The following is a 15,664-nucleotide window of genomic DNA, read 5'->3' as shown; positions in this document are numbered from 1 at the left end:
ATACACATCTAGATGTGTATAAGAGACAGATATATATGTGTGTGGGGGGGGGGTTTGTGTGTATATATTTATACGTTTCGAATTTCCTGATGGCCACTGCAGTTGTTTAATTTTGCATGCCACCAATATTTTTGATTAGTTTAGAACAGCTGCTGAGACCAAATATGCCCTTTAAAATAGTTACAAAACCTTGTCATTAACATTTATTACCAAGATAGGCCCTTAGGAATTAGCAATTCTTACGATGTATTTTCTGTTAAATTAAGGAATTCTCCTTTCACATTTAAAGGACCCGGCAATTAATCTTGCACTGGGGCCCTTTAGCACCTAGCTAAAATCAGTACTAAGAACAGTAGCGTTGATTAGACATTTTATTACTACTTAATTTCATTTAATCTTATGTTCCTATCTCAGCTCTGTTATCTTATACTGTCGGTGCTACGCAGCAAACCTAATTTGAATATTATTTACTATGATTTTCAAGCTGCGACCATTAAGATTTTCTAGCTTACCTATAGCTCCACTGTGTGAGGGTTCCAGTCAGTTGTATGGGAGAATACCTGGGGTTAGCTCTGCGTATAGGCCTACTGTAAGGTCTGTGTGGTCTAACGCGGCATGATACTTCTCTTGATAGCGAGAGTCTACAGGTTCAAATCCCGCTAGACATACTTTCCACACAACTAAAAAGGTAACTTTTCGTTGTAGGGCTATGCTTCATACAATATAATATCTTATATTCCTATCTGAGCAATGTTATTATTTATTTATAATAATTAAATAAAATAAACACGCACATAGGCCTATATAATTATGTTTTGCTGCTTGGCATCTTGAATATAATATAATTAATATAGAAAAAAATAAAACAACGTCAATAGTAGACTTTAACACTGATTTATTCGGATATTTCCAGGGGCAGGTCCAGATAAAGGGGCAGGTCCAGATAAAGGGGCAATGTTATTATTTATTTATAATAATTAAATAAAATAAACACGCACATAGGCCTATATAATTATGTTAAGCTGCTTGGCATCGTAAATATAATATAATTAATATAGAAAAAAATAAAACAACGTCAATAGTAGACTTTAACACTGATTTATTCGGATATTTCCAGGGGCAGGTCCAGATAAACTGAAGGAAATGGGGGTGGGGGTTCTGTACGATCTATCAATAACTTCTTTCTTCTTGTTTTTTTGACTTTCTAAAAGGGGGAGAGACGGCCCGGCCCCTGAATCCGCCCTGATGTCTGTCACTGATGTGGCCTCCATCAGCGAGAAGAATATTGAGTTTAAAAAAAATGTGTTTTTTGATATCCATGCAATGAAAATAAATCTCGAGGCCCTTGAAACTGGGGTCCGTGCTCGTCCCCAGAGCTCATAGGCTTTACGCCACTGCGACCCTGCGCTGTGCATTGGTAAAAAATGCATAGCGCCCTCAGTTTTATTGTTTGGGCGTCCACCCTTCAGTCTGTGCTCAATGGATTGCGATGGATGACACATAACGCGATTAGAACTGTACAGTAAAAAAAGCCTACAGAGTGCATCAACAACAGGGTAAAGCCTAAATCGTTGGTATCGCTACGGGCCTGTCAATTTTAAAGCAATCATGCTTTTGTCGGAATTATTTATACTCTTGTGTTTTGTTACAATAAGTACTGGAAGCCCTAGCGGTAAGTTCGAATAATTCCCGTAGCCATCCGATAATATTAAATTATAAATTAATATGTAATTTCTATTAAACAAGACAGCTTAACCCACTTTTTGATGCCACCGACTAGCAGGGCTCACTCAAAGCAGATGCTCATATTTCGAAACGAAATAGTCCCTGTCTTTCTTGAATGTTTGGGTTTACATACATTATACCTGGGAAGTACTATATACTGTAGGCCTACGTAGATTAGCCCTAAATTTGTTTTTATAACAGGGAGATTTTTCAGAGGTATTTTTTTCAGATGTAACCAGAACTTCTTGGGTTACGTTTCAAGGCCAGACTGGTAAAGATATTTCCATGCCCATATTGGTGAGAAACAGAGTGGTGGGAAAGACCCCTGTAAGTGTTGGAGTAGGGAAGGGGTTGGTGGAGTGAAAATCCCCTGTACACAGAGCTGGAGCTTTCTAAAGCTAGCTTTGTAGGTCTAAACGATCTATTTAATTGTCATTTTGAAAGTATTTGTGCTGTAAAAAGCTCAAATTGTGAATTGGGTAACTAACTTTAGAAGTAAATCAGTATTTTCCATTAAAAAAAAAGCACATTTAGAGGAGATTTATAAGCAAAAGGAAGTGCTGGCCAGTTATGAAAACTAAATTAAAAGAATTCCAACACAAAAGGTTAAGCACAACTCAAATAATCTTAAATCTTAATTTGAAATTGTATCAGATAATATTTAAATTGAAAAATAAAAATCTTATTATTCTTAGTAACAGACTATCAATAATGGATGCCAAAAATCTTAGAAAGTACTGTAACATAAAGCTTAATGAGGCATCCAAGTAAGAGAAACTTGATCATGAGTTCTCAATATTTATGAGAAAATAATTTAAGTAATTTGAATTAGTATCCAAACAAAATAATTTTCAGTGTTTTATCTATTTTCCATCAACAGCCTTGTGTTGATCTTATATTTTCAAAGGGTATTATATGATTTTAGGATTGGGTACATTATCAACAGCAGTGAACACATGTCCAATAAACGTTCACTGCAATGTATGCCATTTTGTTTAAAAATGTGTTTGTGAGAACTATACTTTAAATAATACCATGGTGATAACAGTGCAGATACTCACAAAATTAAGGCTGCTCTTGCTTCACTGGCATTGCAAGTTCTTCTGTTAACTGCAAAAATAATTCTCAACTTCAAAGATTATCTTTTGTTTTGTAGAAAAAATGAAAATTGCTTGATTTTGAACATATGAGTCTTTAATAAAATTATTTCCAAATGTATACAGGTGCCAAGATATCATAGTTAGCCGTGTTTAACATGGCGTATTCGATTGGGACTAATCCGCTGAGTATGTTAGCCCCCTTAAGTACAGACTCAACAAAGTATTTCGCACGTTAACTACAAACACTTTCTGTTGAGCACGAAAGTTCCCATTCGAATAAGACATTTGGCTTCTGGTGTTCAGTGCAAATATACAGTACTACACAATTTACAACAAGGTTGATTGAACTAATCTGTTGTAGTGTACTGTATAATCTTGAAGTCTTTACTTGCAATCATATTCAGTACCCAAGTATAAGCATATAGATACAAAAAATAAGTTTAATTTAAGGTCTAAATTGCATTTAAAACTACTAAAAAAAAAGAATTTATACTTGAATGTAAAAAAAAATTACATGAAGAAATTCTTTTTTACATTATATTTTTATGCCTGTTGCAGGCTAAGCCAATAAATGAATCCATTTAAACAACTATGTGTTCCGATTTTTCTCTTCAAAATTCACGTGAAAATTACAAATTGAAAGTGGATGTTGTATTGATACTTAAGACAAGCTGTATACCGATGAATCATTGCATTACGCTGGGAAATGTTTTGATAAGCAACTAAGGGAAATTAGGCTAATTTTACATCAGATATATTTCAGCGGGTTAGTCATAACGTCATAGTAACCATGATCAAAGTTCACATTCATTTATTTTCTTTTGATTTTTTAAAAATATGTTAATCTCAGTAAAACCTCAGAATAGAATTGGTTGATAATTGTATCCTTATTTATCATATTATATTGTTCAAAATCCCTGACAGTGGGCTCAAGGTCCCCGAAAAGAGGTTCATAATCTTTGCCAGAGGGTCCATACCCAAGTCAGTCCATGGTTAAGTTTTAAAGCAAATTTTAAGAATAGGCACATCTAGGTACATGAAATTGGTACTCACAGTGAAAATGCTTTTTCAAAACGGTGTGATTGACTTCTACCTCGATGGGTCAGTCGTCCAGGGTTTTTTGTCTAGGGGCTCATGTGCCCTCCTGGCCCGCCCCCACACACCCACACATTTTGAAGGCAGTAGTGCCGCCACTGCCTTCAAAATGGCTGCACATTCTCAAAAGTGCACCACCGCCAGGCAGAATATGATTCAATAAAAACACAATGTATGTTTAGATGCTAGGGAAGTGTCATCAGTTATTGTTAACTGGTATGCATCCTAAGTATATGGTGAGATAAATGAGACCAATCTGTTTAATTACAGATTTGATGTACTTACTGCACAGTACACTTAAATTAGAATGAAGGTTTCTTTGGCTACAGACACTTCTGTTTCGATGCTATTTAATTCAAGTCAATTTTAAGTTTACAATGTATGATTTTTTTTCATATTGTGATGATTTAATGTACTAATTTTGTATTTTTCTCCCCAAAAAAAGCAGTGAAGAAGCTGAATAAGTTTGTGTCAAATTTTGAAGAACTGAGCTATGACAGAAGCACAATCCATGCACGTCATACCCGGTCTGTTAAAGCTGAGGGACAGTTATTCAGCCTAAAATTTAATGCGTTCAACCGGTAAGAAACAATCATGATCCTTTGTTTAAAATTGCTTTGATAAGCTTTAAAATACAGGTTTTGGTAATTATTATTGAGAGCAATTTAATTTTAAGGTTAAATGATATTACTGATTACAATAATATATAGTAATATGTACTTATGTTTCTAGAGACTTAATAATTATTTCACATATGCCTACTGTATTAATTGCTAGTATTTTGATTTTGTGATTTGATTAAATTAAATAATTTAATGTATTTGATAACAAGATGATAGTTGTTTATTGGTTTAATAAAATACAATACATACAGTACTATAGTTATTCTAAATATTGCTCATGATGTATATGGTACATGTACTATCATCCATGTTGAACTTGGGTTCTGATGGCACTAAGAAAGTGTTAAGGGAGATTGGATTCAGGCAAGATATTTAGGAATCACAAAGAGAGTGTTGAGCTACAGGGAAATTGTTAAGAGATAAGAAAACATCAATTACAAGTTAACAAAAATACAACTTCATAAAAAGCTGATACAAATACAGAGTTGAAAGCTATTACAGTGCAGAATGCTTCATGTAGGACTTGCTGTATAGTACATACCGTACTGAGGTATGCCTGAGCAGCTCTACCTTTGTCTATTGGTACAAAATCACTCATGCATATCATGCTTTTGATCTGAGGCTTTTCCACAAAAGAAAGCAAAACACTAAATGAACCACTCCTTATCATCATATCATTCCTATTTACTTTCATAATAAAATTATAAAGACAGCCATTTTATAATGAAGATTAATGCTTGGTAAATACACTATTATATACTTTAAATTAATTATTGTAATTAATTAGATAATATGGCAATAATTGTTATGAGAATCATTATGATATTAAATGAGAAAATGTATTAAAATGAAAAAGAACATGATCTACTGTTTCTTTGATCAAATTATAAGTGCACAATTACATAGGGTAAGCTTTTTAATTTTTTTATTTGCTAAATTGTTCTTTTTAAATGCTATACCTTGTATTTTTGGGTAGTTTTTTTTTTTAACTATTAGTTAAATATTATTTAAATAATTTGCTGTTGACAAATTCTACATGTAACTTTTCATTGTAGTGATTTCAATTTGCGATTACGGAGGGACACCTCCATCTTTGCTGAGGGATTTGAAGTAGAATCTACGGAGAGTGATGGATCACATTTCCCATACTATGTCTGTACCGGATACGTGGCGAGTAAGTACTCTATTTGTATATTTTGAGGATTGAGGTTTAACATTTCGTAAATGCATGTAAAATCACTATAAGCAAATGCAACAAGTGAATTAAATATTCTAGTTATGTAGCAGGCATAGCATGGAGCATGTTATTTTCTGTTAAGTGGTATTTACAGTATGCTTAATTTCAGCATGGATATTACAGAAATTAATTAGGTTTATATCAGGAAGACATCCCAGTTCCTTTTAAAGGACTGCATATTGCCAATTTAATTTGGGTGAAAATGCCTTCCCTTCCTTTTGTGTACACAAAAATTAATGTAAATACGAAGACTTCTATTAACGTCAGAATAATACGGAAGGAAACCAAGGTGTGCGTCATTTAATACAATAGATAAGCCATCAGTAATGTGTGTAGTATAGTATGTACTATACATAGTATGTCACAGCACAAAAGTTGCTGTTGTGTTGCCTCAGAAATCTAGTTTAGTATAAAGTTAGAATTTTTTATTTTAGCGTAAATCTAGACCTATAATACCCACAACTTACTAAAATGTGTTGAGGTGGGTAAAATGATAACCAATGGGTTAAATAACATGTTTAAGAAAATTATTAATTCTTGAAAAGTACTCTTTTCACATTTCACATAATTTTCAAGTATACTTGTAGTACACAAAGCAGATAGTTCATTTTAATATGATGTAGTGCATTATTCCCATGGTGCATTGTAATAATCCCATGATGCATTACATTTCAGGTGAACGATACTCATCCCATGTTTATGGGTCTGTTCTGGACGGACGTTTTCAGGGACAGATTATAAGAAATGGCAGTATTTACTATGTTGAACCTGCTGACCGCTACTTTGATCCAAATGACGTGAAGTTCCATTCTGTGATCTACATGGATAAACACGTCAAGGATATTGGCGAAAAGACTTGTGGGCTTGGCAATGAATTATTTGAACGCATGAAACAAAAGCAAAATATTCCCAAGGAAGATCAGATAGTATGTAGAATTTTTTTACGTTAATTTTTATTTCATTTGATGAGGTAATGTAAAATCAGGTTTACCTCTACTTTAATACATAATGAAATTTAAAATTGTATTTACTTTTCATAAGGAATGTAAAATCATTTTTACCGTTTGTAATTTTTACTCCCATTTCCATCTCTTTGTAACTCATAATGGAAGAACAACAAGATTCCCGAATTACTAACAAGCACAAGTAATTTTTTGGGGGGGGGGGGCCCCCGCCCTTCCCTAGATACACCACTGAAGAAGTGGAAGAAGAAAATGAGTAAAACACTGACTTGGTATTGTAACTTGTTTTCTTCCCCAGAATCTTGAGGAAACACAAGGGAGAGTTAAACGACAATCTAATGGAAGGAGGACATGTGACCTTTATATTAAAGCTGACCATACCTATTTTAAGAAGTAAGTGTTCACCATTGAGTCACTTCCAAAAGATACACTGTTCAAAAATCTAGAAAAACAAATTTGAATGGCTCCTCAGAAAGTATCAATCGATGAGACAGATAGAAACAGCTTTTTTACTCTGAAATTTGTATTTAAATGAAAGTTGGAACAGCATTACTGCTTAGCCAAGATAAAGGTATTCTTCATCGTAGTCAATATTTTTTCAGTGAAAGCACAGACCTCGAGCACTTTGATTTGAGACCATTTTGGTATAAAGTATCATATAAATCTAACTATATTCAATTACGTTGTAATTGTTATTTTTTTAAATTATAGGTATGGTTCAACGCAAGCAGTTGTGGCTGCCATCTCTGAGCATGTAATGTCTGCTAATGAAGTATTTCAGTCAACGATATTTGGAATTTACACAAATATCAACCTAGCTGTTGCCAGGATTAAAGTAAGCTTGAAGTAATTCTCACAATTTGAATCGGCACTCCTAAGCCCTAAAAATTGTTTAAATACCCAGGTTGCTATTTTTATGGGTAGGCCTACCGTAAAATTTAATTGAATAGAGAATATTAAAGTTTATCATATTTACTATTTTCTCTCATAGATTTTTTCCACGCCTGACGGAAACAAGTTTTCAGATGAATACATCGGAGTTGAGCGATTTTTAGATTTAGCATCTTCCGATAACTATAACCAGTATTGTCTATCGTACACCTTTGCCAATCGAGATTTCAGCAATGGTGTGCTTGGGTTAGCATGGATTGCTAGTGCCAATAGAGGCACAAGTGGTGGTATTTGCGATAAATATCGAAATGGTAAATCCCTTAACACCGGTATTGTGACCGAAAACAATTACGGTGCTGATGTTCCAGCGAGAATTTCAAGTCTCACTTTTACCCACGAGCTTGGGCACAGTTTTGGATCACCAGTAAGTATAAATGACATACTTCCACATACATACAGTATTCATTCACTTTTTAAAAGAATGGCCTACTTTAATTTATTTCCACAGATTAATATAAGAGCAGTATTTTCTATTTATTATGGTGAAATCGGGGAAGAAAAACTATTGAAAACATCGAATTACTCATTTAACAGGATCAATTTTTTTATGTACTTCCTTCCTATGAGACAAACTTGAATTAATTAAAGTTATCTGGTTTATAATTAAAGCAATTTTACTCAGGTTTTGAGTACACTATAGGAAACAGAAGCCGAAGTAGCCATTATTTCCTGAAAAAATTGCCTGAAGCCCGCAGGAGTGAAGACAATTTTTGAAGGAAATAATGGTTCCTATGGTTTTTTATTTCCTGTAGTGTACGAAATTACTAGACTGTAATTGCTTTATAAGGCAGTTGCGACGACCATCACCTTTTCTATGGCCTTTTATAGAGTACCACAGTCGTATCGTGACAACACCGTTGGTTACCGTTCATTACGCCTGAATGACTTCATAATCTTAATGGTTTATAATAGGATTTCTGGAATAGGCATTTTAAAACCTAATAATTTACCATTGAAATGTACTGAAAACACAAAAAGCTAGCATTATATTAGTTATCAAACACATATTTAATCATCTAATAACATTTACAAAGAAAAGTTAACTTCTTGGACATCTTAACTTTTTTGACTTAAGACATGTGCTAAGCTGAGATGGTAGACATTTTTGTATTCTCAACATTATTATGAATTATTTTAGCATTGCCATATTTTTTTCAGTTCTTTTATAAGTCAATCTCATAACCATTGTGCCTTTCTAGGCCATGCCTGGATGGTCTAGGCATTATTAATGTTAAACATAGAGTGAGATTTGTTAGGTTTGCTGTGTGCGTTCATAGCTGGGCCTAGGCGAGACTGTTTTTATACCTTGTTAACAAACTGCCGACTGCAAATATTGACGATTTCAAATATAAATAAAATTTTATTTTTGGCCAATTAGCGCACCCGCCGCCACGAACAAGTGGAAATTTCAGAAAAAAATAAAAGTTTTTCATTATTTTTATTTACGCCCAGCACTGCCTTGAAATCTCCAAAGATAAGATATGTATATTTCTTCCTAATTATTTGAAGCATTTAACCATTCTATTTTATATTCACCAATAAAATTTTATTTTTAATTTTCTCCTCCGTCTGGATGTTTTTGGCAAAACTATTTGCTAAATAAGAAAAAATAAATAAATTTTTATTTTTATTCTGCCCTCATCCAACGATCTTTATAAAAAATAAGTACTGTACGCAAAACAAGGAATAAAAGAAGTCTAGCTCTAGCAACAAAATATTCTATCGTGTTGTACTGTAGTAAAATCACCCCAGCTTTCAGCTTATTTGCACACAAAAGAAAAAAAATCGGAGGCACTATATTATCGATTAGTGATCAGTCAGGAATAGGAAGATTGTGTGCACACAAAAGAAAGTGATGATGTCACCACTGACCTATAAAGTATATTATTATGAAATCTCTTTACCACCATACTCATATGTGTAATAAATACAGGTATTATTTATGCAATTAAATGAACAAATTTTAAGCCATTCAAATATAACCTCTATAAGCTACCATACTCCTTGGCACACCTGTGCATATATTTTAGTGATATAGTTCTATATAAATAATTGTTAATTGTCAAAAATTTATCCATTTGTATACCTGTCAACTTTGTTGGTGTCTGATATACTCGAGACAAAGACAAAAAAGTATATAGCACCCTCTATGTAGAAATTACGAAATAGAGCACACTCTATGTTATTTTATTTTTTATTGTAGTGGTGGAACTGCTACTGATTAAAGTCATCGATTGGTATTGCTTCGTTTAAGAAAAAATTATGGCCTGTATTCACTTTTTAATCATGAATTCACATTATTATTTTTTTGAATTCTATGGTATAATCATTCTACAATCTCTAACAGTGTCTACACAATCATATTGAGTCTTGCGATGCTTTTCAATATATTTTAAAACTTCATAATTTTCCTAACACAATTAAAGATGATTTCATTGTTAATTTCAAATCTCTAATATATTCCAACACTGCAATAATTGATAATTCTCCTAACTGGTCCCATTTACTATTTAAAGAAGCCCTTGCTATCCATCACCTTAACCCTAAATTAAACTGTGGTCTCAAAGCATCAAGAGAGTTGAAATTGTTTATCTAATGTAATCTAACCCAACTTAATTGCCTCTCTCATAATCACCATTATGCTTAATCACCATTGTTATAAGAAAGTATAATACATACTCCAAGTATTGAAATACACGCCATCATGTTGGGATTCAATATTTCGACATTAATTATGTCATCATCACCATTTATTATATTCACCATTGTTATTGTACTAGCTTTTAATCCCCTCATTTAAATATTGTAGCATTTTTTGTAATCACTAAGTTTTTTCATTCCTGATGATGACCCAATAAAGGTAGAAACGTTGAATCATGGCCTCCCTCTCTTTATTCGGAGTAACGTTCATTTTATGTTATTTAAACAAAATCAGTGCATCTGTTGGTTTATGGTATAATCAGCCTATACATTTTATCTTATGCGTGAGATAATACAATGTAGGTGAGAGACGTATAAATGGAATGCTTGTGCGCAAGACTTGCGCATTATGCGTGAGAGTTGGCAGGTGTACACTTTACAAAAAAACAGCCATTGACGTGTTTCTTTTGTTTTTGTAGCATGATGCACGTGCCGACTGCCTACCAGGAATGCCCAATGGCAACTATCTGATGTACGCATATTCGTCAAATGCTGACCAACCGAATAACGACAAGTTTTCTTCATGCTCAGTTGGCAACATAACCAATGTTCTTGGCTCTGTGTTTAATGGAATAAGTAAACAGAATTGTTTTAAAAGTAAGGGATTATTTATAATAATAATAATAATAATAATAATAGTAATAATAAATAATAAATAAATATGTTAACCAATCTCCAGCAGGAAACATTTCGCCCCAACTAGATGAAGTTGGTAGTCATACCATAAATATAACCAATGAAATGCTAAATAATATATAAGCATTCAAAAATTTGCTAAAGAAAATTATTACATTCTTGTTGCTTAAAATCACCTCATTCTCTAGCTAGCGCCCTCTTACACTTCCTTTACGTGTCTTCCTTCAATTCCCCTTTATATTACCCCTGGATATGATGTTGGTGTCCACACCATAGTGATATGACACAAGTGATGTATTTGACACAAAACCATAGAATGTTTTACAACATGCCTGTTTCCTATGCTTCACCATATAGTTAAGAGTGCGTAAATGTATGACTTTGGACTCACCACCCAGTTAACAATTCGACCTTATAATTACGTAAAAAAAAATGACATAATAAATTACAGTTTGGTATTCAAACCGTCTATTTTTTGTAGAACTTGCAATTGCCAGTATATAATATATAAAATAGGCCTACTCTCCAACTAAATGATGCTGAAATGTTGTGTTAACAGAATTTTGTGACATAATACGTAATTGCAATGTCTATGAATGTTAAAATGTTTTGTTTGTGCTGGGCACACAGTTATTCTCCATAAATATTATACTGACTTATAATTATATAATATATTATATAGTGTTGTATATTATGTACTACTGCATTGGATATGTGCTCTTCATAAATCTTATTATTATTTATTCCAGCACTTTCAGAAATCTCTCTTTGTGGTAATAAGATCATTGAAGGTGATGAACAATGCGACTGTGGTTATGAAGACGGGGATTGTACGGAGACCTGTTGTGTGGCTCAGAATGATGCGCACAATGCCCCGAATGCATGTCGGTTGAGATCAGGCAGTCAATGCAGTCCCTCTCAAGGCCCGTGCTGCTCAAACAACTGCGTATTTCGTAGTTCTAATTACGTGTGCAGCAGTAGAACCGATTGCCGTCAACAATCCACTTGCACATATCCTTTCATACCTGTTTGTTATTCAATATGCAATAATTCAATGTTAATTGTATTATTAATGCAAATATTTGGTATATACTGTTGGAAATGGCATTGGGGCCAATAATCATTCTGAATACATTTCACTATGATATGTAGTAAAAGGACTGGCACAGGAACTCTAGTGCTTAACATCTTTGTCATCCCCACCCACAGCCTGTGATAATCCAGGACACAAAAACATACAATAGAGAAATAATAATGTGATAAATAATATAAGTGATTTCACTGCCAGATATTTAACCAGTAGGCAGTCCCACTAAAGAGAAATTTTCAAATCATGTGATATAAAATATAGCATGCATGTTTTTTATAGCATGACACTGTTGTTGTTTCATACTTTATCTCCTTAACTGAGCATATACGTCAAATAGAGCCGCGTGCCCAATGCCTGGAAGACAAAGAGACGATACAAAGTGCAACAATGGCACCATGGTCTGCAAGCAAGGAACTTGCAGTGGATCCATTTGTGATGCCCACAGCAATTTAGAATCGTGCTTATGTGAATCAACCCCCAACAAACCAGCCTCTGAACTGTGCCAGGTGTGTTGTCAAAACATCAATAATCCAGCATCTTGCGTACCTGCCAGCGACATCAACATTTTAGACATGTATAAAAATGTAATCTACATGCCGATTGGTTCTGCCTGCAATAATAAGGACGGGAATTTCCGCGGTTATTGTGATGTATTTAACGAGTGCCAGAATGTGGACGAGGATGGTCCTTTGGCTAGTATTATCAAGCGTATCTTTTTTAGTGATGAGGAGACAGTTGACGAGGCGATAAAAACATGGATAGAGGTAAGCGTTTGTAAGATCATATCCAGAGGGTTACATTAAGTGAAAGGCTATTCATTTTAAAATAGGCAGGTTGAGTGGCAACCTACAATCATAATATTGGCGCTTATAATTCTGGTGATCGAACAAGTTTTCTTGGATAAAGAGCTACGTGTATACACAATTGACTTGTGTACTATAAAGAACCCGGTTCATCTTTCAAGATGAGTAGCGGTTATCCCCAGTGTATTTGTCCATGTAGTCTGTTTTGTAGTAGATGATATGTACATTAAATGGTACAACGTCTGTTGGACTATATATGTCGCTCAGATATAAGGAAGTTGAAATGAAGATGCTGAAAATTATTCAACTCTAACTTACTCACACTAAGATGATTTTCAAGTTTTGTTGCAAAAAAATGAAAATTAATGATATTGAGAATAATCGTTTAATGTGTTTACTTTCAGGAACAATGGTATGTATTGCTTATAGGCATATTGGTTCTGATTGCGGTCATGGTAGGAACTGTGTTCCTCTGCACAAAAGTTATTCCTACCCACAATCCTCATAAACGTGAAAAAGAGCAGAATAAACTTAAAAGTAGCCAGGCTGTGAAGATGACAAATCGAAAGTACAGAGGTAGCCAAATGCCAGGCCTGCATCCTGTTGGAACTGATCAGCACCCTGACCAGGCCGAAAACAAAGCTACGCGATTTTAGAGTATGAACATCCACAGCAGCAGGCGTTTTAATTATCAACAATGAGGGCAGCAGATGATTTTACAGAGGTCAGAAAACCAAATGCTGAATAATGAGGTGCATTTGTAGAAATAGGGACTTCATTATAGCACAATAAATAGCAACGAAAATTTAGACAAACACAACATGAAATTGCCATCCAAAAATTTGAAGTGATTTTATAGGAGTTCAATGTTTTATATGAAATCAGAAAGTTTACCATTCACAAGTATAAACCCACCCTTTACTAGAGTTTGATAATGTTTCAGTGAACTTTTGTGGTTACAGTACTTTCATCTTAACAGTTAAATTGATTTCTTGTAGGAGATAGGATTTCTGTTTTTTTATCAGTGGGTTTACATAATGGTGGCTTGAATCAAAACATGCATGTGCAAAATATTATCTCTTAATTAATATATTGTGTTCGTTGTACTGAATACCTCATGTCTTAAGAAATATTTTATGGGAGTATTTTTTTATTAAAATTTTCATAGAAAAACCACAGAGGTAAATGAGACACTTAGGACATTTTAAGCAAAATTTGTGTATTAAATTTATTTGTTTGCTGTCATTTAGGTTATAGTTATGGCTTTGCTTTTTTTTTCAAAACATAGGGTGTGAGGATGTTAGATTGAATGGCTTATCAACCAAAACAGTAGCTGCTGTGGTTGAAGGTTCAATAAAGCTGATTAACATATTTTTCATTAATTGTAACCTTGATAGCTAGACTGCTGTATGCCTAGTGTGCTTCTCTTTTAAAAGACCAGCATATTATAATTATATTACTTTATTGGATATATTAGACAAGATTTTTTTTTATCAGTGTTATAAGGAATGAATGCAAGCATGTAATTAGCATAAAAGTAATATATTCTAAGAATTGGTAAATAATGTGAGCAAAATGCATGGAGTCTACAGAAATCTGTTTGTTTTTACCAGAATCGTAGATAATGTATAATAACAAAGATTGCATTTCAACATTACTATATAGGTGTTAATATATTTTTTTTAAATTCACTTTATATCATCTTGAAAAATTAAGGAATTCATTTCCAATGTTCTATTTTATCTCTACATGTACAATTACTAAATATTTACTTTGTATCTTGAACTTTCTTGTTTTACAGATATGAATCAATGCACTTATTTATTTAACTGTACCATTGTGTTATTTACTTTTTTATCCTAGTCTTTCAAACACACACAAAAAAAGACTTTTATAGAAAATAGTTTAGATTTGAACAATCTATGCAGCTAATCTGTTTTAGCTTCAATAATATTAAAATGAATAAAAAGATATTTTAGATTTTATATAGTACAAAAATACACTTTATAGTACTACTATTCATTAAGTGGTACACCACCCAAGTGCCTGTTCTCTATTGGTTTGGGTTCAAAGTTCAAAAAGTGTCCATTATAATATCCAAAGAGTACATATAATTGCACAAATATTTGATGAAAATTGTATTCTAAATTCATTTTTGTATATTTTGTAGAATATTTTATTTTTTTATTTTATAAGTCTGTAATACATTTAATATTTGGTGATGGTTTTCAAATATTTGTGTGTATGTGTGTCACATTGTCTTGTATATATGCAATTTGGAGTTTTAAATCACCTTTTCCCCATAGTATTTGATTTTACGTTGCACTGTTTTAATTTCATAGGAAATATTTTAAAATTTTGTATAACAAATGAAAACTTCTCATTTTACAAAATACATGACACATGATATATAAGCCTACTTGTAAAGCCCTATGCAGACTTTTATTTGAGAAAAACATGTGATATGCCTAAATATGGTCATGACGACATCACATCATGACCATATATAGGCACATCATGACTATATATGGGCATACACCAGTTTTTTTGTCAAAGAAATGTGATAATCTGTACAGAGCTTTAGGCCTGTCCACAGTAGCAAATTTTGTGACAAAAAACTGTGATATGCCCATATATAGGTGTAATGTGACATCATCATGCCCATATATGGTCACATCACATTCATTTGTCGCATAAAATTTTATAGTGAGAGCAGCTTAGCTCAGTTGGCTAAACTGGTGG

At 33.3% G+C, this 15,664-nt stretch overlaps 1 protein-coding gene across 2 annotated transcripts; it reads left to right on the top strand.

The window, feature by feature from the left end:
* Nucleotides 1-1,462: 1,462 nt before the first annotated feature.
* On the top strand, nt 1,463-14,604 carry LOC117101975 (disintegrin and metalloproteinase domain-containing protein 10-like). Of its 2 annotated transcripts, none has more exons than XM_033242118.1 (11): nt 1,463-1,672; nt 4,366-4,501; nt 5,599-5,717; nt 6,456-6,706; nt 7,041-7,135; nt 7,454-7,577; nt 7,734-8,057; nt 10,813-10,990; nt 11,779-12,040; nt 12,448-12,883; nt 13,327-14,604. In XM_033242118.1, the coding sequence occupies exons 1-11, from the start codon at nt 1,609-1,611 to the stop codon at nt 13,576-13,578; spliced, it is 2,241 nt and encodes a 746-aa protein (XP_033098009.1). In that variant the 5' UTR covers nt 1,463-1,608; the 3' UTR covers nt 13,579-14,604. The 2 variants fall into 2 exon arrangements, with proteins under 2 accessions (XP_033098009.1, XP_033098010.1); XM_033242119.1 differs by having other exon boundaries at nt 1,464-1,672; nt 4,369-4,501.
* Nucleotides 14,605-15,664: the final 1,060 nt, after the last annotated feature.

This window comes from Anneissia japonica, unplaced genomic scaffold (assembly GCF_011630105.1).
Source record: "Anneissia japonica isolate Jap-2015-1 unplaced genomic scaffold, ASM1163010v1 scaffold997_len2565447_cov190, whole genome shotgun sequence".
In the NCBI taxonomy this organism is placed as follows: domain Eukaryota; kingdom Metazoa; phylum Echinodermata; class Crinoidea; order Comatulida; family Comatulidae; genus Anneissia; species Anneissia japonica.
This window is presented reverse-complemented; position numbering and strand designations above follow the sequence as displayed.